The following is a 26,779-nucleotide window of genomic DNA, read 5'->3' as shown; positions in this document are numbered from 1 at the left end:
GTTGGAAAGCTGTAAATTACATTTAAAAAAGTGACTTGGTGATGGGATTGAAATATGTAATGGATTTAACACCATACGAATAGTTAAAGGTAACTACAGGTAATTCTATAAACAGTATTTAATTTTCAGTTTTTATAAATAAAGTTATAAGATAAACTGTTATTAGTAAACATAAACATTTTGTACAAAAAACATGCTTTACCTGAAACGTTTTTAAATTTTCAAAATATTAATACCTAGTCCAAACTAGCGAAGAAATGTTTACAAAAATTTTTTTTGCAACTTTTTTGGCAAGGTTTGAAGATGTAAAAACCGAACACACAAATGTAATGTTGAGATCAAATACATCTGAAGCTGACTTGTTTGTTAAATACAGTCGTTTCTTATAGTTTTATTAATATATTTATCTATCTACATATTTAAAGAACTGACGTCAATTTCAAATGATTTTTTTCTGAAAATTTCTTGTCATTGACGGCCTTTAGCGACGCTGCTAAATATTATAGTATAATTATTTATAGTTATATAATTTTGTATGGTATAATTAAATAATAAGCTTTATAAATATGTCTCGACCTACGTTTCTTATAATCTACTATGAATTTAAAAACTTTTTCACCCCGAAAAAAAATCAGACTGGTTGGATTTGAGTGAAATACTGTCATTTGTGTCTTGATGTCTTTGCTACACCCTGTACTAGTTCTGTGTTTAAATTCGATTGCGTTGTTATCTGCTATTTTTGGCTTTTTATGGGAAGAATAGTGAACTTTCGAGCGCCAAAAATTTGTTGAAAAACGCATTTTTGGTAGAAACGCCACCAAGAAAAATTGTTAGTTAAGGAAATTTTTACAGTAAAAAGACATTTTGTTCATCAAATTCCAAAAGGATCGAAACTAGCTTCCGCAGTAGAAAACCTAGCTAGTTAAAGCTGAATAAATGAGAGCAAAATATTTCAGGTTTAATACATCACATCAGCACGATCCCTATTGAAAATACAAAATCCATCTAAATTAGAGTGTAATTAACAGAGAAAAACATGTATAACAACGCAATATTTCTTACACGAGATTAAAAAGTGTAGTTCCCAGCAGAACACACTCGCTTTATATTTACATTTTAAATGTTGAAATAAAAAGCTTCCACAGTGAAAACCTGGCTAGTTAAAGCTGAATAAATGAGAGCAAAACATTTCAGGTTTGATACATCAAACGATCCCTATTGAAAATACAACATCAGTTTAAACTAGAGTGTAATTAACCGATAAAAACATGTATAACATCGCAATCTTCCTTGCACTAGATTAAAAAGTGTAGTGCACAACAGAGCACACTCGCTTTATATTTATATTTTAAAATTTCAAGTAAAAAGCTTCCACCGTAGAAAATCTGGCTAGTTAATGTTAAAACAAAATTATTTTGAATGCGAAATATCAAGCTGAATTATTGATTATTCAAAAACCGTTTGAATTAGGGTATAAATCACAGATGAAAGCCAGTAAAAATTTACAAAAATTACCTAATTTAACAAAAAAATTGTGAGAGTTCATATAAGAACAGAAAAGTCTCTTGAAGAAAACCTTATTTGCAAACGTATTAAATCTTACTTAAAATTTGAAAATGAAAAAACCCTAGCTAGAATCCAGAATCTCCCTCGTCGTTCCTTGGCGAATAAATATGACGAGCAATTATACATATAATAAAACACAAGTCAACAATATAGGAATAAAAATTCTACATCTACATGGCAACCAGGAGAAAAGTAATGCCAAACTTACCGAAAGGTGAAACTTAGTAAATAGAAAGATTTTGAAAGTGACCTGTTTTACCTGAARAAAAAWAGATGTTAGCAAAATCAGTACCTAGATAACAAAATATTAATACTTAAAATCTGCAAGAATATGTTAAAAAAATCAACACATCAATGGAAAAGAAAAATAAGGCGGAAGTCATTTGAAAAAACTGCTATATAAAATAAGTAAAACACCCTATAAAATCACATAACGTGTTAACGTGCTATCCTCCAATAATGAACAATAAACAATAAAAAATGCAATTATTCGGACGGATTTCAGCCCTTGAAAACCCTTACCACGAATCGTTGGGCAAAAAAATTGAGTTTAAATTTTTAAATTTGGAAAAACAGCCCAAAATCTAAATGAGTTGGCCAGGATCCSTCATGGTAAAAGTACTGCTAAACTTATCGAAAGCTGCATTRTACCTACCACCTGAAAAAAAGATAAATTTGTATTATTACATAAACTTAGTCGAAAACTCAGTGATTTCATTGGAAAGAAAGATAAGCAAACATMGCCGTTCATGGGGCGACTTTTGAAAGCTAAATTMAATACTCGCTCTCCGATCAATCGTTTCCTAATTGTCCTGAAACGTGAAAACCTTGTTAGCTTGATCTATTGTGAGAGGCTGCACAATTTTTAGCAGATCCACCAGAATCAAAGTATACCATTCGCAAAATTCGCAAAATATGATTTATGAATGCTTCGCTTTGATTGCACTATTTTTCGTTTTTACATCAATGGTTTCTAAAGACGAGTTCAACGAGTTTCAAGTATTCAGGACTCAACTACCGAAGCTTTGGTTTATACGTGGCCTAAGTTGGGTTTCCTTCAAGTCACTAGTGTTATCAGAATCAAATTTTGGAGTATTTTTGTGCAATTTTTAATTTTTGGATCATTCGATTCTAATGACGATTTCTGAGCAACCAGTTGAGATATCGAAAGTCGAAGGTTCAACATTTCATAGCGAAAGCTTCAGTTTATATGCGATGTCAATTTGGTTCTATTTGAGGCAATGGTCCAATAGAGTGATTTTGGGAACCTTGGAGTGTTTTTGCTCGGTTTTCATTTTTACATTTCCAAAGACGATTTCTGATATCGGAATGAAGGGTTCAGGACTCGATAGTAAAAGCTTCAGTTTATATGCGTTGTAAATTGGGTTCCATTCAAAGCAATAGCGACAACAGAATGAATTTTTCAACTTTCGCGTGTTTTTGCCGGGTTTTTCGTTTTTATGTCAAAGGCTTCTAAAGACGACTTTAGAGAAACCAGTTGAGGTATCGAAATGCGAGTTAGGAACTCGATTAGGAAAGCTTCCATTTCGATGTGTTCTGATCTCGGTTGCCTTCAAGGCACTGGTGCCATCAGCATACATTTTGAAACTTTTGAGTGTCTTTGCACAGTTTTTCATTTTTGCATCATACATTTCCAAAGACGATTTCTCAGAGTCCGGGTATCGGAATGAGGGTTTAAGCACTCGATAGTGAAAACTTTGGTTGGTGGAAAACAAAATACAAATTTGGTTCCATTCACACCAATGACGCCAACAGAATATTTTTTTTAAATTTGGAGTGTTTTTGCTCACTATTTTTCGTTTTTACATTGACTTCTTAAGACGATTTCTGAGCAACTAGTGAGAGTATCTGAATGCGACTTTCAGCACTTGCGAACGAAAGCCTCAGTTTACATATTCAGTTATTTAAAGCCTTTAATGCCGATGGCTTTTAAGCTAAAAAAATCCAAACAAATAGACTGATTAAATCATTTTTAAGGCCTCTTATTTGCAGATTTTTTCTCAGGGCTCTGGTTTTTTCTTCAAAGGACCGGATTTTATCTTCTGCATTTACATTTTCTTGCTTGCTGCTAATGCTCCTAATGAAAACTTCCCTAAATCTTCCCTTAGACTCTAAACGTTGATTAAAAATATCCAAACCTAAACCCTCTTCAACTTAATTTAAAATCGCCCTAGTTTCCAGAACTAAATCACATTTTCGGAGTATCGGGGAGGATTTAGCTTGAGTGCGGCTTTCATAAGCTTTTCTGAAATATATTTGCACTGAAAACAGGTGAGCACTTGTTTTGGTTAATTGGTTGCGGCAAAATCGGTTATACCGAAGCGACCCTGGTACAGAAACCATCGCCATATAGGGAAGAAGTTCGCCTAGTTTCTGACCGGCTCGTTTGTATGCGGCTAATTGTTATTAACGTTGGTTAATAACAATTATTGCGCAATAAACGGGCATTTTGTCAATCGCGAGCCCTCAACTCCGACTTGTGGCTGCTGTGATCCAGAGGCACTTTCTAATCGGGGCATTTGCATGTTAATTGAACTGGTATGGCAAGGCCTGATAATTACCGAAAATATCCGCACATTATCGAAATGACCGGCCCGGAATTACCTGTAAGCCACAGGCCAAATTACTAGGTAAGCAGGTAATATTGGATTTACGTGGCAGTGTGTGCGGTCGCTTTTTGTTCGAAGAACAACAGTTGCTGTTTGGAACACTTTTTATTCCCAATCGGTTTCGCATTGTGCAGGCTCTTTTGCTCAAAAATTATCGTCACAATGGTTATGGGAATCGAAGCCATCACACGATTACAAGATCGCTATCACATTTTAATGTTTAATTTTAAATTTGATTTGTTTATTGTCTCTAATGCGATGTGCCCAGATAAGGGATCGGCGGCTTCTTCGCTCAGTCACTCGGTATCACCCCGTCGATCGTTTAACAAAAATAATGACCGCTAATTGCCTGTGAGTGCTCGATTGACAAATCTTTTCCTAACAATGTTGATGAAGATTAATTTGATTGGGTTTCGATTCCATCATTTCGTTTTGCTTTTTCTTGAAACGCATTTTTGGGATTTTACACTGTTTTATTTATAGAGGTTATTGAATTTTGATCTGCAATCCAGAGAAAAGGTGTCGGGAATATTTGCCGAAAGGAAATAGCAAAAAAAGTTATTGCGCAAAAAAAGTTATTTAAGCGTAATTTGTATTACTTTGCATGAAACAATGTGTGTTCTAATGGTGGGTTCGGGACGGAGTGTTTTTGCCCACTTTTTCATTTTTACATCATGATTTTCTTAAGGCGGTTTCTGAGCAACCAGGTTATATTTTCCAATGAAGGATTCCTCATTCGATCACGAAAGCTTCGGTTAATATGTGATGTAAATTTGGTTCTATTCAAGCCACTAGTGCCATCAGGATTAATTTTTAAACTTTAGGGTGTTTTTGCGCGGTTTTTTATTTTTACATCATTCGCTTCTAGAGACGATTTCTGAGCAGCCAGTTGAGGTATCGGAATCGGGCTTTAGTATTTCATAACGAAAGCTTCATTTTATATGCGATGTGAATTTGGTTCGGTTCAAACCACTGGTGCCATCCGAACGAATTTTCAAACTTCGCGGTGTTTTTGCGCGGTTTTTCGACGATTTCTGAGCAATCGGATGAGACATCAGAATAGGGACTTCAGTAGTAAATTACTGAAGCTTTAGTTTATGCGTGGCCTAAACCTGCTTCCTTTCAAGTCACTAGTGTCATCAAAATTAATTTTTAAACGTTGGAGTGTTTTTGTGCAGGTTTTCATTGCTGCCTCATTCGTTTCGATAGAAAATTTCTAAGCAAGCAGTTGAGCGATCAGCATCGAGGTTTCAGCATTCCATAAAGAACGCTTAGTTAACACGCTGTGTGAAGTTCGTTCCATTCAAGGCTCTACAGCCATCAACTCGAATTTTTAAACTTTGCTTCTAAGAACGTTTTCTGAGCAACCAGATGGAATCTCGGAATGCGGACTTCAGCATCCAATTACTGAAGCTTTATTCGTGGCCTAAATTCGGTCTCTTTCAAGTTACTATTGTCTTCAGACTTATATTGTAAACTTTGGAGTGTTCTTGTGCAGTTTTTCATTTTTGCATCATTCGCTTCTAAAGACGATTTCTGAACAACCAGTCAAAACATCGGAATCGGGGTTTGAGTATTTCATAACTAAGGAATCAATTTATACGCGGGTAAATTTGGTTCCATTCAAGAGACTGGCGCCATCAGAACGAATTTGTAAACTTCGGGGTGTTTTGCGCGGTTTTCCATTGTGACATTATTCGCTTCTAAAGACGATTTCTGAGCAATCGGATGAGACAGCGGAATGAGAACTTCTGGACTCAATTACGGAAGCCTGAGTTAACACGTGGCTTAAATTTGGTTTCTTTCACATCAATAGTGTCATCAGAATTAATTTTTAAACTTTGGAGTGTATTTGTACAGTTTTTCATTTTTGCATCATTCGTTTATAAAGAAAATTTGTAAGGAAGCAGTTGACCGATCGGCATCGAGGTTCTATCATTCCATAAAACACGCTTCAGTTAACACGCGGTTTGAAGTTGGTTCCAGTCAAGGCTGTGGAACCATCAGAACAAATTTTCAAACTTGGGGGTGTTTGTGCGGGGTTTTTAATTTTTACATCGTTCGCTTCTAAGGACGATTTCTGAGCAATCAGATGAGATATCGGAATGAGGATGTCAGCACTCCATTACTGAAGATTTAGTTTTCACGTGGCCTAAATTTGGTTTATTTCACGTCACTAGTGTCATCAGAATTAATTTTTAGACTTTGTGCTGTTTTTGCGGAGTTTTTCGTTTTTATATCATTCGCTTCTAAGGACGATTTCTGAGCAATCTGATGCGATGTCGGAATGGGGACCTCAGCAGTCAATTACTGAAGCTTTGGTTTATGCGTGGCCTAAACTTGCTTCCTTTCAAGTCACTAGTGTCATCAGAATAAATTTTTAAACTTTGGAGTGTTTTTGTGCAGTTTTGCATTTTTGCCTTATTCGTTTCGAAAGAAAATTTCTAAGGAAGCAGTTGAGCGATCGCTATCGAGGTTTCAGCATTCCATAAAACACGCTTCAGTTTACTCGCGGTGTGAAGTTGGTCCCATTTAAGGCTCTGGAGCCATCAGAACAATTTTTTAAACTTTGGAGTGTTTTTGCGGGGTTTTTCATTTTTTTTTTACTTTTTTTTTCATTTTACATCGTTCGCTTCTAAGGACGATTTCTGAGCAATCAGATGAGATATCGGAATGAGGATGTCAGCAGTCAATTACTGAAGCTTTGGTTTATGCGTGGCCTAAATTTGCTTCCTTTTAAGTCACTAGTGTCATCACAATGCATTTTTAGACTTTGTGGTGTTTTTGTGGAGTTTTTCATTTTTATATCATTCGCTTCTAAGGACGATTTCTGAGCAATCAGATGAGATATCGGAATGGGGACCTCAGCAGTCAATTACTGAAGCTTTGGTTTATGCGTGGCCTAAACTTGCTTCCTTTCAAGTCACTAGTGTCATCAGAATGAATTTTTAAACTTTGGAGTGTTTTTGTGCAATTTTTCATTTTTGCCTCATTCGTTTCTAAGGAAAATTTCTAAGGAACCAGTTGAGCGAGCGGCATCGAGGTGTCATCATTCCATAAAACACTCTTCAGTTAACATGCGGTTTGAAGTTGGTTCCATTCAAGGCTTTGGAGCCATCAGAATGAATTTTTAAACTTTGGGGTGTTTTTGCGGGCTGTTTCATTTTTACACCATATGCTTCTAAGAACGATTTCTGAGCAATCAGATGAGATATCGGAATGAGGATGTCAGCAGTCCATTACTGAAGCTTTAGTTTATAAGTGGCCTAAATTTGGTTTTTTTTACGACCTAGTGTCATCAGAATGAATTTTTGGACTATGTGGTGTTTTTGTGCGATTTGCCAATTTTACATCATTCGCTTCTAAAAACGATTTCTGAGCAATCAGATGAGATATCGGATTGGGGGTCATGTCATAACGGAAGCTTCAGTTAATATGCGATGTAAATTTGGTTCGATTCAAGGCACTGGTGCCATAAGAATGAATTTTTAAACTTCGGTGTGTTTTTGTGCGGTTTTTCATTTTGACATCACATATTTCTAAAGATGAGGAATAAGTTGGGACATGCGAATGAGAGTTTCAACGCTCGATAGCGCAAGCTTCATTTTACATAATAAATTTGGTTCCATTCAATTAACGAGTAACATCAGAATAAATTTTCGTGAAACCCGCTATCCGAACAGAAAATTTTGTCTTGCAGACGCTACTGCACAAAACCCCGATTTTTTAAAATTAAATCGTTAAACTAATTGATACTGCAGAAGAACAGACAAGACTTGGGCCTGAAACAGCTACACAGATATATGGCAATTTTTTTCTTGAATGCTCATTCGCTCTTATCGTCGCTAAATAATCCGGTCACGAATAGTAACGATGCAATTTACCGCAAAATCGGGCCGTAAATAATTTTTATTAATAATATAAATCGGCCTTCCTGCGCGTTCGCCGGCCGTGTATTGTGATGCCAGTAACGCGTATGTTGTGTTTTTATAGTAACGATAAATATCTGGTTGTAATACTTATATTGTGGGGTACCACTCTTGCTTCCTTGGTAGTTAAATTCCACACGGGCGAAACTGGAAAAATGTTTTCTATATAAAAAAAATCCGATTATTAAATACAGGAATTTAGGTCATGTTAAGATGTTCCAGTTTTTTGGACATTTTTTTAAACAAGCGCAGAAATCTGGAAAAGTTCACTGTGATAATTTTTTTAAATTTTAACAGCGAGCTTATGCTGGCAATGTTGAATTAATTTTTCTCTCTTTTACAACTGAGAAACGTATAAAGTAATAAAGACAACATAAAGATGTACGAAATGGTATAAACCAAATTCTAAAACTGAACCCAAGAAAAAAAATGCTCCAGAAGAAGAAAGGAAATGACAAAAAATGATAGGCACAACGGGCTATAAATGCTGGTCTCTTACTCCAGTTACTCTACCAGAGCAGCCTACTCATTTCTTAATTCCCATGACTCTTCATAAATAAACCCCTAGAAAAACTTCGATTTTAATCCAAACCAACAAACAATTTCACCTTCAAGTTCCTGCCTGTACTATTCTCCGTTTTCACACTCCTCCAGTTCTTCATATCCATCGGGAAGCGCGTTTGTTCTCGGATTATGAAACAGGCTCTTCTGCCCATCTCCCCAAGGAAATCGTTTGGTGCGAATGCGTAAATATGAGTACTTGTGGAATGGCTGGCGTTCTTCTGCACATGACTTGTGCCGCAGGAAATTCATCACCGATAAACCCGCAATTATCGGAAGACCTGCACAGAAGGTCAAATTTCTGAAGATGTGAGTTCCAGAGGAAATGAAACTTTTTGTCCAACTTACAAGCAAACAGGACGATTCGTTTGTACATAATGTATCCTCCCTCTTTGGCAGGACGTTCTTCGCCTGAGGACGTGGGGCATCGGTGCATGCTCCTGATGATGGTGGCCGGGTGAAGGAAACGGTGAAATGAAGCGCTGGACATTGTAGAATGCTGTCCTTCGGATGGAAAATGACAGGAATGTTGTGTGACAAGTTTCTACCTGCTAATTAGCCCTATAAATATTTAGAGACTTTGAAAGAACATTCATAAGACATTCAGGTCACTAAGGAAGTTCTACATTTTTTGAAACTATCAGAATGTGGTCAGAATGTGATGCTCTCGCACAGCAGAGTATTTCATTAAAAGACTACGTACAAACGCAAAGTTCGCAACCATCAAGACGTTTTCACTCTTGGTATGAGAATCAGGGGACGCGAGCAGAACTCCCCCCAGCCAAAAACCTTGATGTCTTGAAGCCTTACACTTGTTTGGTTGATCCGTCATTGACAATCGATTAGATGGAAACCTTGCAGCTGGAATTAATTAATCGAGTAATAATTTTAATTTGTTTTGTGTTTGTCGACGAGCAGAAGCCTACGCAGTGCACCTGAACACTTGGGCGGCTTATAAATATCAATTACCGATTTTAAGCGCCCACAATATGTGCGGCAAAAATGCGAAAAGTGGGCGTCCGGGAAACGTTGAGCGGAAAACTTTTGAATCAAATTTTTAAGCGAAGCACCCTGTATAATCAGGTTTGTTTTGAGGCAAGGAATTCGTCCCGTTTACACACGCAATCCACACTAAGTGGCACGCGGAAGTAAATAAGAGGGTTTATCGATGTGTCCGTGGGGTATTTGGGCGATTTCGGGTTGGGTCATTGTAATTGGCATCGAGCGCAGGAAATTGCTATGCAAATAAACTTGCACTTTTCACGTTAAAAACAAACCAAAAAAAAATTTCTGGTCTTGGAAATACGCGGAAATTATGACAGTATAAAGTGGCACGCAAACCGTGCACTCACTTAATTGATAACGGCAATTAAAGACCGCAAAGACTCATTTTCTCTCTAGAGGAATTCCGCAAGAAATTGCCCCTGGAGGTTCTTAATGAAATGCCCTAGATGGGATGCACGTGTCAATGTTCACCTAATTAACAGCGAAAATCCACAAATAATAACTCAAATTTGATATTTTTACTAATCAATTGGGCCCCAATCAAAGAAATTGCCCAAGACGGACCGTAGTTGTTTTAATTATGCATCTTCATCAGAAGGTTTTTTTTCGGAAAAAGATCACGTCGATTATCCGGTTAATTAGGCCATTATCTCGAACGCAATCGGTTCGCGTAATTGAGAAATAGCACCGACTTTTCAAAAATGATCAAACCAGAGGCGTAGAACATGACTTACAGGGTGATTCAGCTAAGAAGAAAACTTGGATAGTTCCACTGCTGTGTGATAATCCGTCAAAATAGGCTCAAATGTTATAAAAATGTGAATGAAAATTGAAAAAAACAACCTAAAAGCAAGTGTTTATGCCTGAAAGGCTGAATGAGAAAGATGCCAACATTTTTAGCAGTGAATTGTTCTTGCAAACGACGATTATTGACCCGAAAATTGAAAAGGCGCCCAAAATGTAACCGAAGTTTAGTTCTATTAAGGACAAGAACACGCTGTTTATACTGGAACAAGAAATTCTGCTGTGTTTTATAATACAAATCCAAATCTTCTGCCGATTTCTTCAATTAAATTTTCATTCCCTTTTAGTGTCTTCTTGTCAGACGCATTTCCACTCGAAGAACCGTAATTTGCGTAACTTTTTCGGGCTTTTAATGAAGATTAAGCTTTGATTTTTTTGCGCAAATGAATCCAAACAAACGGTTGCTAATGTGTTTACTTTTTAGTCAGTGCGCGATTTCAAATGACACAATCATGACCAAACTTGGAGACTTCTACTGTTTTATAATAAAAAAATGCTCACTTTCCTATGATTTATCGCTCTGTTGCACCAACATTTTCTCCATTTTACTGTCTGTTCGATCGTTAGGCACAGTCCGGCTCGAAGGACCAAACTTTTCCTGAACTCTTGCAGTTTTTACGTTTGAATCAAGATGAAATGAGATCACTTAGCAAATTTTCGGAAAATACTATTCAAAGCTGCAGTTTTTTCAGAAAGAATGCAAATCAGCAGCTTTCTTGTGAAAAAGTACTAAGGTGAATTTTAGCGATTTTTCAAAGTTATTGGTGAAGCTTTCCACGCATTTTGCATGCTACTTTTCAAAGTCGAGTGGCGCCAACAGTGGTTTAAGGGAGTTTTCTTTTAGATCCATTTGGAAGAGTAAAGTTTGTTCTATGATTGCCTAAAGGGTGGATCGTGTGAGCATAAAGAGCAATTTTGGGCAATTTTCCTAAATTCCAGTAGGTCTGACAGTGTGCTTTTTGGAGGACATTTTCCGGTACCATCTTAAACCACAATGCCCCATTGGTTGAATTTTGTGCCCTTAAAGTGCGAGCTTAAGGAGCGATTTTCCATCATCTATTATGCAGTTTTCCGCACCGTTTGTATCAAAAGTTTTCAAAGCCTAGTAGATGCCATTCAGGTGAGGAAAATCCATTCTTTTGTCGTTTCTCGGATGCTTTTCTGCCCGTAAAAAGCGAGTTTTAGCAGTTTTTAGCGAGTTTTCTAGTAATACTGTCCACTATCCGGCTCGAAGGCCCACAATTTCTTTGACTTTTTTGGTATTAGTTAGATTATTATTGTGTTTCTGTGCTTTCAGTCTTCTGTGTGTGGGCAAGTTTATCTGCAGGTTCTAACACAAAAAAGAGCTACATAACTGTTCAGCCTTTTAAGTGCTTTGAGTTAAAAATGTTACGTTTTTAATGGCCACACTAGTGGAGTTTGAAGCAATCAACTGGTTACCACTTAATTCTAGACCCATAAACATCCAATAAGCAGCCAGTAAAACGAAGTTTATGTAAAAGGGGGACCTAAATTTCGAGCCCCCGTAATTTTTTTATTGAATTTTTGGCCTTAAATTTTCTGGTTTTGGACGCAGTGCCCGGATGCAAATTGGCCAGTTTATGACCGGCGTCCATTTATACCGGGTGTTTTTACAATGCGTGAAATTTAAGTATCGTTTTATACGGGTTATAATTAAGTTCGCACAACCGATATGACATTTATGAAACAAACCGTAAAATTGCTTAATTTAATAAGGCGAAGTTTGAAAAAGTCGAATTTTGTTCAGGATTTTCTACGTTCACCATCCCGATCACATCGTTACGGGTTTTAAATTGAACAAACATGAAATTGCTCCGGTTCGCCGCCGATTATCGAGACTTTATAATGTTTTTGCCTTAACACTTTCGGGCATTAAATTACTCGACCGCAAAATTTAATTTTTATTTTATCGGCCTGAAATTTAATCTGGCCGATCGGTGTTAAAGAAGAAGAATTTTAACAAGATCATGTCCCCGGGAGCCATTTTGGCACTGCGACCGACCATTTTATTGCCCATTAGTCATCTTATCATCTCCTCCATTGGCGGCCCACTCAAATCTTTTCTCGTCAATTTACTCAATTTTTTTCGCTTTGAAACCATATGTTTTATCAAACAATCTTCCTCAACTTTCGATTTTTTACATGCACAAATAAGTGTTCAAAGTTTCCAACTTTGGGTAATTCGAATCGGATTGTGGTTGACAAAAATACACTAAAAGCGAATGGAAATTAACTGGAAATAATCGAAACTGGAAGATAAAGATCGATAAATCTTCAGTAGATTTGTATTTTTTTACTAGGAAACCTTTCAAACACGAGGTTTTGTGTATTACTGTGTCAATTAGAACCAAAAATATGAATAATCTTAAGAATATTCGAGAAACTGACTCTACCGCTCTAAAACTCACCAAAAATCCCTTTAAGTAACAGCTTGCGCATACTCTAAACGCAGAACGGAAGATAAAGATTCTAAAACTACCGAGAAAATCTCATATTGAATTCTAACCGAAACTTTAGAAAGGTACAAAGCAAGCGCCAAAAATAATTTTTCATTATTTTCCAATCATCATTAAATCATTTTCCCTACAAAATTAAATATGGCTTACGTAGAAATCGCGAAAAAGTCCAATGTATGCACAACTTTCCCTATAAAATGCGTATTTGACAAAAAGTCTGAAACAGATTTCTGATCGAAAAAATTAAGCATTTGAAAAAAACAGAAAACGCTTTGATCAATTCTCAATATCCTCTAAAAATGAAAAAACCGGTTGGCTAAGCCCAGAGGCACTCAGCGTTAACGCAAATTTTGGTCCTTCGATCCGGGTTGTGCTTCACAGAAAACCAAAAGCGAATGAAAATTTACTTGAAACTGATACTACCGTGCAAGACCATAAGTGGATTTGTGAGTTTTTTTAATTAGAAATCCTTTGAAACGATGGTTTTTAGTATTACTGTGCCATTTAAAGCCATGAAATGCCGAGAAAAATGAAGAACATGCAAACGTGACTGTAAGGAACAGCCTGAAACTCTTTATTGACTGGATTTGACTTGGACGCGATTTGCAAACTTCCTGCCAATAATTTTTGCCAAATTTCCAAAAAAAAACCACCTACAAACTGATTGAATGGTGCAGATTGCTGACAAACAACAATGAAAGCCTGCATGCACGTGCATAATAATAATAAAGAGATTAAATGGGTGGCCATTAGAAATAATGGGTTATTACGGGACAAATCGCTGAAGGTGGTAACGCCATTTAATGGTAACCTAATTACCATCCGAGTCAAGGCGTGTTATTTTATCGCAAATGGCAATTTAACGCGATCAACATCTATATAAGGCCGTCTAGATGGTTCTAATGAAGCCCTAGAGTCCCGTATTTCGTTCCATAATTGCCGGATTTCTGATGATGGAAATGTGAGGACCAGCGCGGAGTTGAATAAGGCGAAACGTTGCACATAGTTTGGGAGCAAAAAGTTTTCCCATTTTTCTTGGTAAATTTTCACCACAGGAGTTTCTGGAAGACAGTTTCAATGGTCTGGAGAACAGGTAGGAAAATGGGTGCTTAGAAAGGTCCAAGCCGATTCACATGGTCAGCAGGAGCGATCCTGAAATGGTAGTTTTTCTCTAGTAGAGTTTGTTAAAACCGATTTTGCAACACCTTCTATCGAAGAAACATTTAGAAAAAAGGGACAAACCCATGGGGATTTTTTTGGTGCATCGATCGGAATTTCCTGGTCTTATTCCCAGTGTTTCCAGTGGGACAAAAAAAGTCGGTTTACTATATGGTGAGTGGTTGTTGTATACGCGGCTGCGTATGCGGAAAAAAAGCGATCGAAACCAATATCGACAGGCCGGCGTTCCTCGAGCGGGCCGTCGCGAAGAGAAAAAGAGAACCGCAGGAATTGTTCCTCCGACCTTCTGGTACGTGATCGGTTTGCAAATCGGCAGGCAAAAGCGGAGCAAAACAGCCACCAGGGATTCCTAAGTCGCTGTCACACATACATTAAAATTGTGAAAATGCTGCCAACCGGGTCATCCGTGGTAATGCCTCGTATAAATCTTTGTCGGCAGCTATTTGACGATTGACTTTTTGACAATGTCGAATTGATTAAGTTTTTTCTGCGGCCACGAAACCGTCATTTTGCCTGCGCTGCTCGGTTACCGTAAAATTTACCTCTTTTTCTCGTCGCAGACGCGATCGTTAACATTTTCTTGTCAATTATCCTCTAATTGAACACTCAAACAGTACATTATCTGCTATTGAACTCGCACACAAACGCTCCTGATTTTTTACATTTATTGCTCTCATTGTAATCGAGTTTTTCAAAGAAAAGTGAAAGAATACTATTTTCCCAAAAAAGTAGAATGATGGAAATATCTTACCATTTTCATAAGGGACATGAAACACCACTAATTTGTGACTAGTTTTTAAAACCTTCCGAGTATCTTTGCTTGTAACAAGGAGAAAACTCTTCACCAGCTAGTCGATCGTGGATTTATGGTTTTTTTTCTGACAATCCCAGCTCTGCATTCAGGACCGGAACAGGCTCATCCTCATTACGAAAAATTCCTCCACAACTCCATCAAACTGGAATTTTTCCACGACGTATTCAAATGATTCTCAAGGCCAGCTTCTTGCAAACGACTGATTCGAAGAGAAACTTGGCTGTTTGCTCAGATTGGACAGTTTTATTTAACTTCGAGAAACAATTGAACAGGTTAGAATAATGCCCCTACACCATATAAAAACATCTCGTTCTCTTCGTTTTTTTGTGTTTCGGTTGTAAATCTATGCTTTAACACCCTGCAGATTGCAAATGAAGCACTTTTGACCCTATATTCATAATAACTTTTTCTCATGGAATCAGCTCAGGAATACGGCCTTAAAATTTTGTGTGCTCAATTAGGAAACACCCTGTATAATGCAGGTATGGAGATCAGGAAATCGAAGAACCTTTTATAATATTAACAATAAACCGATTAATACAAATATTAATTGCGAATATGAAAAGAGAAAAGAAAAGTGTGTATAGTGCTCCAACTTTGTGCGAACTTTTAGTACTTGTACCCACGGGATTTATGAATCTACATCGCCCTTCATCAATTGGAGAGTTAGAAGAAATTGAAGATTTTCCTACAGCCTGCAATCGAGGTGCAGCAAGAGCTCTGGGGTTTAAATGGGGAAACCGAGCAAAAAAATGTGCAGTTGCAGCCAACAGCGACTCTAGAAAGTTAACGATCAGCAATTTCTTCTTTCGTTACGCGGATCGTCATCAGCGTGTCTCCAATAGTTCGAAGTCGCGATCAATTTTTTATCGACCGGTCAACCATCCCGATGGTTAATGGTAATCGGTTCGGTTAATTCGAAAAATGCTTTTTGATGCGACTGGATGGCAACTGGGCACGTCTGATGCATTCCAGTATCGATTATGAATCGATTTCCTCTAATTGACTCACATTATTAACCGGGACGCCCGGTTCAACCTCCTAATATCCCATCTGTCCATCTCAGCGCCTAAATCCCCATCTTTCCATTGACGGATGTAACGATCGCAACCGTCTAATAAAACTGCAATAAGTTGCAAATACCGAAATAAACTTCAGGCTTCGAACTATCGGCGATTCCCCGTTTACATAAAAGAGAAAATAATCGCCGCTCATCAGTTCTTATGGATGCGATTTACCATTAGAATGGACGAAGAAGCGGAAATATGCATCCTCGAGAGCCGCGTATGCAATTTATGTCAATCAGCCGCATTGGCTTTTTATCGGTCAGTGTAATGGCTGGCCAATTTGCCCGACTACCGGGCGTTAAACAGCTCTTAAGCTCCATTATTCACATTTTCTATATCGTCTTAGTTTTTCGAATTATTTCGATCTTCGTTCTAGTAGCTCAGAATTAGTGTGTCCAGATTTAGCTGGAAGAATTCGTTTCGAGACGTGCAAATCTCAGGCACCCCCAGGACTGGTTTCGAGCCAATTCGCTCTCATCAGGCGGGTTAAGCCCGAAAATAACACTCACGAAGCCTGAAGTTACATACGCGATAAAGTGCAGGCTTTCGTAGAGTTATTTTCAGACTAAACCCACCTGATGAGAGCTAATTGGCTCAAAATCCACCCTGGAGGTGCTTCAGGTTTTGCCATCTCTGTGTGGTTGGCATTCAGTGGAAACGTGAAATTTATCCTTGGAAATTTTGCCGTGCTAACAGGCACTTTCTACAAAAATGTCAAGAGTAAACTAAAAAAAAAGTCAAGAAAAAACTAAAGCATGAATCATAGAAAGGGCGTAAAAGCAATGATTATGGCCAGTATGATAGTTTGTGAAAGTGTAGTGTACTTTGTGACTATTAATGGGTAGAAAATGGAGGATAGAGCGCCAGCTTTCAGAAAGCTGGTAAGAATATAGCTTGAATTGAGTTTAATTGTCAGAACAACAACTGAAGTTTTATTGCTTATTTATATTTCTCTCACTTTGATTTGCTGATTTCAAATATTTTTGGCTTTGCACAAAGTTCCTGCTGTACTAAACACATTATCTTCTTCCTTTCCAAATGGCACTACGCATCTTTCGGTAAGTTTAGCATTTCTTTGCCAGGGGCTGCCATGCACATGTAGAACTTTTAGTCCCATCATATATTAAATTTTATATATTTATATATATTCACAACTGACTCATATGGTGGATTTGGTATCAATTACGAATATTTTGGGTTGGTTAGGAAGCTTGTTTGTGTGAAACGCAATGCAAAATGTGTCCCAAAACAGTTTTTCCAAATCCTGCGCAAAATTTCCTTACCGATGAGTGAAGTTCGAAATTTTAACTTCTTTTAGAGCGCAGTCTTCAACTGTGAACTTGAAGAGTATTTTTTGTTTCTTATAAATGTTTCGAAAAGCGCGATGCAAAATGCGCCTCGCAATAGTTTTTTCAAATGCTGCGCAAAATTTTCTTTCCAACGAGTAAAATTCGAAATTTTGACGGCTTTTAGGGCGCACCCTTCTCTACTGAGCGCACAATTCTAAACTTGTAGAGTATTTCCCGTTTCTGAGCAATTTATTTGCGTTGCAAAATGTGTCCGGCAACAGTTTTTCAAATCCTATTAATGAATGAAGAACCTGTAACTTTTGATCGATTTTCCCTAAACGGGAAAAGCCATTTGAACGCCAATAACTGCGACGTTTTTCTTGAGGTTGCAGCCTCAGCCTTGTCCAATAAAGCACACCAGTAGGCATGTAACCAGCCAATACACACCTAGAGGATATTAACGCGCTTCCCTATTTAGGCAAACAGAAGCACATAAATTTCTTCAATAGTAAATCGGCGGCATTTAAAATGCATCGGACGTGCGTTTTCGAGGCAAAACCTGCTGAATTCCTATCGGCATTTAAAGAAAGTTGATCTATGGGTTTGAGTTGATTTCGAGAATATTAAGGGGACGATTACTGCATAATGTGGCAAGCGAATGTGGATGATACGCGCCGCAATTTGCTGCGTTAGTTACGCAAGGAAGTCAATGGGCGGAACAGGCGAAACTCGACCAAAACAAAAAAGATGAGCGATTGGTTCAAATTTAATTAAGTGGAAAGAGAATGGCATTCACAAAATGGTCGTGGTTATTATTTATTTAGTGGCAGCTCGTCTATGGGGCCTTCACATTCGGCACTCATCATTCGCCTATTGTTCTTGGCTAATTAACCTAGCATGCGAAGAGCTGCCTGGACTCATTTTTTTACAATTTTTTTGTCTGGATTCTACGTATATTTAGCGCAAAGTGGCCAAGAAACATTTTGTTTGAACTTGGGGCTCTCATACTACCTCTCATACTTCTTCTAACATTGCGTCGAATTGGTTTCAACAAACTGAAATTTTAACTGATTGAAAACTGATATTTTCGTCTTTAAATTGTCTTTTCAATGCTTTTTTAGGCCCCGAATTGACTTGCAAATGGTGTTTTTGATTGCAAAAATCTTGTGAAAGGCTGGGTAACGAACGAATGTGGACAAACTCGCACGAATTTAGAGCAGACGAATCCAAATTAAGTAAATTTATAACTTTGTAAAAAGTTTACAAAAACTTTTTTCATTGTCGAATTCGGGACAAAAACGAAAATATATTTCTCCCSTTTTTTTCCCAAAAAACATTAAGGTTTTCTCCAAAACCGATCAAAAMACTGAAAGTYTTTAATTGAAAATGCTAAAAAGCATTATTTTCTGATGATTTTCTACTTTTCTGACAAYAAYGGAGTCTTTTCAGCCAAAAATTACAAATTTAATTTTGCTAGAAAATTCGCCGGATTCATCGGTTCTTTAGRACTTTAGAAAACCCATTTCAACTTCAAATTTGGCCCAAAAACCAAATAATTTAATTCAGTTTTTTTACCGAAAGTAATYAGGATTATCTTGAAAAAACGACCAGAGAGCAAAAGTTACAAAAAATTCACCGCCCTCATCGCTCTGAAAAACTTTAAAGTTCCTTTAAATTTCCAGGTCATTCTTCAGTTTTAACAAAGTTTCTATTAAGCAATTATTTCTACGCAAAAATCGCATTATTTTTTAGTTTTACTTAAAATACTTATAATACTTAATAAAAATCTTCAGGTATTTTCTATGAGAAATTATAAGATAAATTTTATTGGAACACTCGCCTCCTTAACTACTTTGCAAACATGTTTGGAAAACTTTTTGCAGCGGACAAAACCGTAATAATTATTTCTAGGTGTTTTTCCAAAAATATTTCCCCGAACTGATAAAGCGAAAGTTTGTAATCATTCATTTATAAAACTCTTATAAACTGGGGTTTTTTTTACTTTTAGGTCAATATTTCTAAACAACCCTATCTCTAAACAGAAAAACCGAGTTTTTCCTAACGTTTTACTGTAAAATACTGGCAAACTGAATCTTTTATGCAAAAAATTAAGATATCAATTTTACAAGAAAACTCGTCGACTGTCTTTGAACTCAGCTCTGTTGCTGGGAAAATCTACATACCTTTTTTTAGTTGTTTGAAGAAAGTCGTAAAACGTTACTCGTTAAACGTTAAAATTTTGATAAACTTTTTTTTAGATGTGAAAATTCTAGTCTCGGGTTTTGAAAATCTTAATAAAATAATTATAACTCATTAACCGATAAGTTATAACTCGGAGAACGGCAGCAACTCAATAGCGCAAGTCAACACAGTGTTACCCAGGCCTAGTGTAAAATAGCATGATTTTCTAATAAAAGGACGCAAAATTGCTTCTCTCGGTAGTTTTTCCTGCAAACACATAGTAAAAAATAATAGAAAATTAACAGAGAACAACAGGCCGAAAGGTGGATTGAGCCCACAAAATACCCATGTGAAAATTTCCTGTGAAAAAACTCATGGTGAGTCAATATTTTATTGGCAAAATAAACAACATGCAAAACAGCGAATTAATAAATGCAAAAGTCTATATCAAAACACAMTTGCAAGAGCTTCGTTTCCCAGATASAGGGAGTTGAAATTAGGAATTTTAGTAGGTTWWTCGGTYTWGCCAGTTRTTTTTGCGTTCAAACTCTTTCAGTTTTTTATGAACTTACTTCAAACTTTCACCGTAGGTTAYTTCCATGTGTATACACGGTTCAGTGCATCAAAATMTTGAGAGACTATACAGGAAKATATGTTTTACGGRCTTGTTAACTACCCYRGAAACTTTGGGGTTGCGCCACTGAAGCTTAGCGATTTTTTTTCAAATTCCGGGTTCAATTCTGGAGAGTTATTATGTCTCGCATTTWTTTMGTATCAGTCCCCTCTTAGGSGTTATTTGGAAAAGTATTAATATTGGCACRATTCCAGAATATTGTGTTTTACTGCAAATAAAATMGTTTGRAAAATATTTGAAATAAATCTTTTAAGCAGGCCAAATTYCGATTGTCTCCAATCCAGAATCAAGAGCGTTTSCCACTGTTAATAMATWAGAAAAACRGAATTTGGAGTTGCTTGGAARAGAAACTGGGGAATAAAGWGAAAATTAAATAGAAAGGATACACARMTACAGATAAACCAATGTTGACATCAARTTAGTTTTTAKTTAAAAATTAATTRATTTCAATTAAAAATAGTTTTTMTAAGTAGTCTTAGAGCAGAGTCGCAAGTCTTGCGTCTTTTCAGCAGATGWTTGCTCGCTGGTCATACTCTCYAACYTTTTTGGMACCGACATTCTAAATTGAAAATTTAATTTMATTGAGAATSAACTGCAARCCAGATTACATCTTCARTTGCTGCATAAATAGTTTGGAAAKGTTGAAGACAAACGACTGGAAATCGCCAAAATCAGCCRGTTAATACCGCGTGAAAAMTCACATCGAGTTTTTCACACATTTCCCTTGTTTCCATTCAGGATGGTGCCATTTTCCCATTCGATTCGCCCTGGGGGAATATTTGCGCTGAGCACATAGGAGAAACCAACCGCGTATCCATCACACCATGTCCACCTTGCCTGCGATTAAATCGGACAGCAGAATTTTATCTGGGCGATACCTAATAACGTTATACACTGGCCTGAGCAACGTCTATCGCAACTATCTTAACAATGACACCTCCTTCATAACAAGGGGCCCCATTTAATTCATCATGTATGCTCGACTGGTCACTCTCAAATCCGTTGGTGATAAGCGCGTGCCTTAATGGTAGGGATTTCTGGGTATTTTGCCCACGAGTTCCACCGCTAAGTCACTCAGTACACAGTCTTGCGGCTTTAGCCATCAGCAACTCTTCGGCTGAACCATTCGTATAGTGCGCGCTAAGACACATCGCAACTCGTGGTGCGTTTAATGTGCCAAACGGCCGGCAAAAACTCGCAGTGAATTCCGCATGCGATGAGGCAACGGCTTTTCTGAGATGGATTCGTTGCTCAGCTACTCGGAGCTGCAGGAGCGGCTGCAGACTCAGGTGAACTTTACCGATAGCAACAATAACGACGAGTTTGATGGACATGCGTTGCTGAAGGAGGACAAGTACTCGCTAAGGCCACGTTCGGCTCGCAGGATAACCGAGAAGTCGAACGTCCAGCAGGAGGCTCAAAAGAGTGGCGGCGGTTCCCGACCAGGTCAGGGCAAGGGCAAGCCCAAGTCGGCCCCTCTGAGTAAATATCGCAGGAAAACCGCAAACGCGCGCGAGCGGAACCGGATGCGGGAGATCAATCAGGCCTTTGAGACTTTGCGGCGCGTGATTCCGCACATGCAGGCTCCTGCCACCGGTTCCAATGAGAAACTCACCAAAATCACCACCTTGCGCTTAGCCATGAAGTATATCAGTGCGCTGAGCACAGCGCTCAGCAACCCCATGGACAGTATTGCAATGGAGATGATCCAGCAGGACTACGCGGATCTGGATTGCTTCCTGCTGGAGTCCGACGGAGAGTCGCTCTCTCTGTCCGATCACTCGGGCTCGCTTTTGGCTTCGCCAGACTTTCCAGATTCTTCGCTATCGCCCGTGGACTTTGGGGATGCTTCTTTGCCCTCCCTCTTGCACACAGACCTTGAAGGGACGGACCTTAGTGAGTTCCTGCTTGCGTAGCATCAGGATTCAGTTCCAGTTTCAGTATTTTTGAGGCAGGTTTGAACCGTGTGGAAAATGGGGAGATTTGGAACGCGATGGGAAAAACTTTAGTTTTTTGAAACTTTGTCCATTTTCTAGATCTACATCAGTTTCCAAATCTTGTGATGTATTTGATCTATTCAAAAACTAGGGTTTTAGAGTCAAAACTTCCCTGAAAGCTCTCTGTTTATTCCAGCAGTTCGAACTTTGAAGTGCAGTATCTTTTCCGGTTTGTTTCCTACAGGTTCACTAAATCGAGAACTTTTAAACAAAACGCACTTTTTCTCACTTAATTTACTCATTAGTAGTTCAGACACATTTTTGCGTTTTTTCCTAGAGGTTTTTCAATTTTTTAATACTTATATTCGTTTTTATAATAAAAGAATTGGTGAATCATTTAGGCACAAAATGCTCCAATAAGCGATTTTCCCAACAAATTTTTGGCTTCACATTAAACATCATTAAAAATTTAATTTTCTCAATTTTTGTCTGATTGAATGAAGAAACTTGTTCGGTTAACAAAAACCATTTAGTTTCTTAATTTGTTTTATGATTTTGCAATTTTTGAGCGTTTGAGCAGTTTTTTCGTTTCTCCTGTAGTTCTTTCAATTTTTTAATGCTCACATTTTTTGGTTTTGTTTTCCTGCAGATTATTGGATACAACAATTGCTGAAGCCTTTAGGAGAAAAATTGCCCAACGAAGCCATTTAACAATGTCTTTTTGTGCATTTTTTCATTTCTTAGTCGCATTTTACAAATTTTTGGCATCAGTTTCAGACCCATATTTTCTTTTCCTGTTTTTAACATTGTGTTTTGTCTGTTTTTGTCTTCATTCCAAAGTGTCGCTTTCTTTGACCAGTGAAAAGGCAATTTTCGAAAAAACCACTTGAAAATTGGCATTGATTGCTATGAAATGTTTTGTATCTTGCCTTTTTACTCCAAGTCAATTTTGAATTTTTTGAGAACGTTTATGCTACGTCTGTTCTTCACTTTTTCAATACTCACATTATTTTGCTTTGGGCTTAGCAATTAATAGCAAAATATCCAACAAAACCAAGCGGTTTTAAGGTGTTTTAGTATGTTTTTTTCATTTATTTACTGCATTGTGAAATTTTGGTTTTAGGTAAAAGCATCACCCAAAAAAAACCCCAAAGTTTTTTCTTCAAAAATATTATATCCGATATTTATTTGTACCAAAATTTTGGTTGACCAAAATTGTATTTTTTTTCAAAGGGATCATCTTGAACATTAATTTTTCTCAATTTTCAGGTTTTACGAATTTGTTGCACTTTGTAGCCTCGTTTTCGGTTATTAGCAAATTTATGATTTACATGACATATTTACATAATTATGATTATAATTATTAGCGAATTAAGAAACAAGCACCCAAATTTCAATTTTTGTCTGCAAACGGATTTTCTTGAAATTATTTTTTCTCAATCTTGACTTTTCCCGATTTTGCTGCACTCTAAAACCTTGCTTTCTGTTATTGAATTTAATTAAAAAACTGACGAGAATTGACTTCTCTAACTCAAAAAAACTAAAACATTTTTGATTTTCTTTGAATTTTCGTCGAATCCAATTTTAAAGCTTTTGGAATGATAATTTCCTCTCGCTTCTTCTGCAGTTTTTTTCAAATGTTTAATACTCATATTATTAAATCCGCTCATTGTGCTTTTTTCACCGCTTCATTTACATGCTTTTGAAATCACACAATTGATCGCGAAAGGGAAGGAGAAACCTAGTAATATTTAATAAAAAGGTTGAAACAATCGTTAATGTAAAATAAAACAAATTGAAGTTGGAAACCATAAAGTCTCTTTAAGTTTGAAAACTAGTTTTTTATGCAATTTTCACTTCACAGGTAAAAAAACAGTTGGAAAATCAACAGAAGAATTATGTGTTATCACCGATTTATGAAACGAATTGAAGTCATTGAAGAGCCAAAGAAAATCATCGCTAAATTGAAATAAAATAAGAGTAAATTGAAATTAAAAGCCTTGAAATATTTATTATATATTGAAAATATCTTGCACTTTTTCAAAACAGTAAAATAAAGTCAAAAGCAGAAGTTGACTAAAACAGAAGATCTCGATCTAGGTATTTCTTCCAAAAAAATGCAAATAGTTTAGAGTTTTGTGGATCTAAAATTTTGCTAAAAATCGTTTGGGACTTCGAACTTCACTAGATCGAATTAAACTCCCAAAAATACCGGTTTTAATGCAAAATCAAAGAAAACAAGGCAATTTTGCAAAACTCAATCGTTTAGTAAACGTTAAAACTAATGAATATGCTTGATCTTTTTCCTAATCTTTTTTTTTAAATCTCTCGATTAAAACGTGAATTGTCTACTTTTTCATGTTTTTGTCCCAGAAAATAAAGTGTGCTTTAGAAATAGAACTAAATTAAAGATAGAAGCCAGATAAATTCAAAAAAAGTTCCGAAAACAGGCAGGAAACAGACGAAAACAAAATAAAATTTGAGAAGTTTGTCAAAATAAACTTGTATTGCAACCAAAAACAATAAACCCTAAAAGTAACTTGAGTGCATTTTTACACATTTTGTATAATAAAACATTTGCCAGTTCAAATTTTTTGAAGTGTTCAGATACGAAGGAAAGTTATAAAGTGTTTAGTGCATAAAAGACAGAACAAATGAACAACAATAAATAAAAGCTTTTAAAATTTGTTGTAAACGAAACAATAGCAGATTTTCCCGCAGAATCAGATGAATTGCACTTGAGACTGCCGTGGGACAGAATGTATTCCACTTGCTAAAACCACCTCTGAAGACGCAAGTCACTCGTGTCTTCGAAACGTCAGGAATACATTCCAAATCCACCAGTTTCATGCAATGGGCACAAAAGTCGCTTAAGAAAAACTAAACGAAAATAATAAATAATAATTTCTAGCAAAAGCAAAAATACCGCAGGGTTTCAATAGAAAATTCCGCAGAATTGCACTTGATTGTGGATCAATATAATCCTGTAGACTTCAGCAAATAACTTAATAACTTAGTAATTCCTCCGTTAATCCAATTAGACGCAATCGTCGCTCCATTTCAAAGCCTTGTCGGTTTTTTCCGCGACGTTTTGCAATTATATTCAAAGTGGAATAATAGAATAAACGTTTAAACAAACTGAGCCGATTTGAATAAGCAAACAGAAGCCTGAGGCTTGCGTGAAGGAATCGTGGGAAAAACGATTAGTTTCGTGTTATTGTAAACGTTCGTATTGGAATTATTGTTGTTGAACAAATCCCGAACTTCTGCACGGTTCTTGTCTTTTCTATCTCAGTAGTTTAAGGGCTCTAGTTCTAAGGCAAAGTGTATGTTGGGCATTGTTAAGGGCGAACTGTGTACAGGGTGTATAAGCAATAAATTAAAAATCGATTTTTTATTATTTCCATAGGTTTACGCTGGTTACTATTAGGATAAGCCTCTATACCTACTCCTGATTCCAGCTAGGTTTACTTATTTATTTAGGGTTGTGATATTATGCTTTATGCGTGTGAGTAAACTACTGTTTTCCCTTTCCAGAAGTATTAGACACAATTTTTTGCTAGTTTTTGTTTCCATTTTCCTCTTGTAAATATTTAAGGGCGAACTGAGTATTTGTATAGGAGTATATTATATGAAGTCGATTCCCTATGGGGAGGAAGAGATTATTATAAGTTTCATAAATATATGATTTTGTTACCTAGAAGATTTTAATGTATGTATGTACCTAGATAAAGAGAGGGCTGAGCTGTTCTTATAAGTCGGCTGTATTGTTGTTTTCAAAATAAATCCCATTAAAAGTGTTTTTAAGTGTTTCCTAACAAAAAGTTTGCAAGGATTAGTGGTTTTTTAGGGTTTTTAATCAACCAGCCAATATACTAATAGTACTGGCTATTGTATATCTACTAATAAGTCGATCAGTCGATTAACACTTCGTCCTGCCCCAAAGGCGCTATTGAGTAGAATGGTAGTATCGGTTGTTTGCAGGAATCAACTTTTCCATAACTTGTTTTGGCTTCTTTTATCAGAGCAAACTTTCTTTTTGATGGGCTGCTGAAGTCTGATATCGTCTTTGCAAATTTCGTTGTTCAATTTAGAAACTTTTTTGATTCCTGTATTTTTTTGAATCTGCCACCGATTTTGAGTTTTTACAAAAGAAGCTTAATAGCGTCAGTAAGGAGCCCATTTTTCACTTGAATTTTGCTGTAGCGGAGCAAGCGGGCAACTTATGTGCCAATTGCCTCCAGGCGTTTTTGAATGCGGCAGTTATTTGCGTTTAGAGCAGGAAAATTAGTAAAAATCAAAATAAGCCTGCAGTCCATTTAGGATCGACCTGTTCTCATTTTCTGCTGCCAGTTTTAGTTTGAACTGGACAAAATTTCAAGGACTGAAAGTTTTGGGCGGACGCAACTGAAAGTTTGACTTTTGTTGAAAAATCAGGCTGCAGGTTGTTTCGATTGAAATTTTCCCCATTTCTAGCCACTGGCTCTGGTTAAAACCATAGAAAGTTTCAAGTGTCCAGTTGGTCTAGATTAATCGTAGGGAATTTTTGAAAATAACTTTAAAAAAAACTTGAAACTTTTTGGGCAGGCTGGACTGTAAGTTTGTTGGTTTCTGTAAAATCATTTTGTTGGCCGTTTCGATCGAAATTTGAGACACTTGCAGCATCCGACCGTGGTTAGAGCTGAGCAAAGTTTCAAGGGTCTAGC

At 36.9% G+C, this 26,779-nt stretch overlaps 2 protein-coding genes across 2 annotated transcripts; one reads left to right on the top strand and one right to left on the bottom strand.

Annotated features, from left to right (window-relative positions):
* Positions 1-8,690: 8,690 nt before the first annotated feature.
* Positions 8,691-9,257, bottom strand: LOC125505529 (cytochrome c oxidase subunit 6A1, mitochondrial-like). The gene is made up of 2 exons (XM_048669520.1): positions 9,035-9,257; positions 8,691-8,967 (listed from the first exon to the last, which is right to left on the bottom strand). The coding sequence occupies exons 1-2, from the start codon at positions 9,174-9,176 to the stop codon at positions 8,753-8,755; spliced, it is 357 nt and encodes a 118-aa protein (XP_048525477.1). The 5' UTR covers positions 9,177-9,257; the 3' UTR covers positions 8,691-8,752.
* An 11,866-nt stretch (positions 9,258-21,123) lies between these two features.
* LOC109533191 (helix-loop-helix protein delilah) lies at positions 21,124-25,873 on the top strand. Its single transcript, XM_048670562.1, has one exon. The coding sequence runs from the start codon at positions 21,375-21,377 to the stop codon at positions 22,050-22,052; it is 678 nt and encodes a 225-aa protein (XP_048526519.1). The 5' UTR covers positions 21,124-21,374; the 3' UTR covers positions 22,053-25,873.
* Positions 25,874-26,779: the final 906 nt, after the last annotated feature.

Source organism: Dendroctonus ponderosae, unplaced genomic scaffold, assembly GCF_020466585.1.
Source record: "Dendroctonus ponderosae isolate FM_Combo_2020 unplaced genomic scaffold, Dpon_F_20191213v2 Dpon_F_20191213_1, whole genome shotgun sequence".
Lineage (NCBI taxonomy): Eukaryota > Metazoa > Arthropoda > Insecta > Coleoptera > Curculionidae > Dendroctonus > Dendroctonus ponderosae.
The sequence above is the reverse complement of the archived record's forward strand: the minus strand, read 5'-3'. Positions and strand labels throughout refer to the sequence as shown.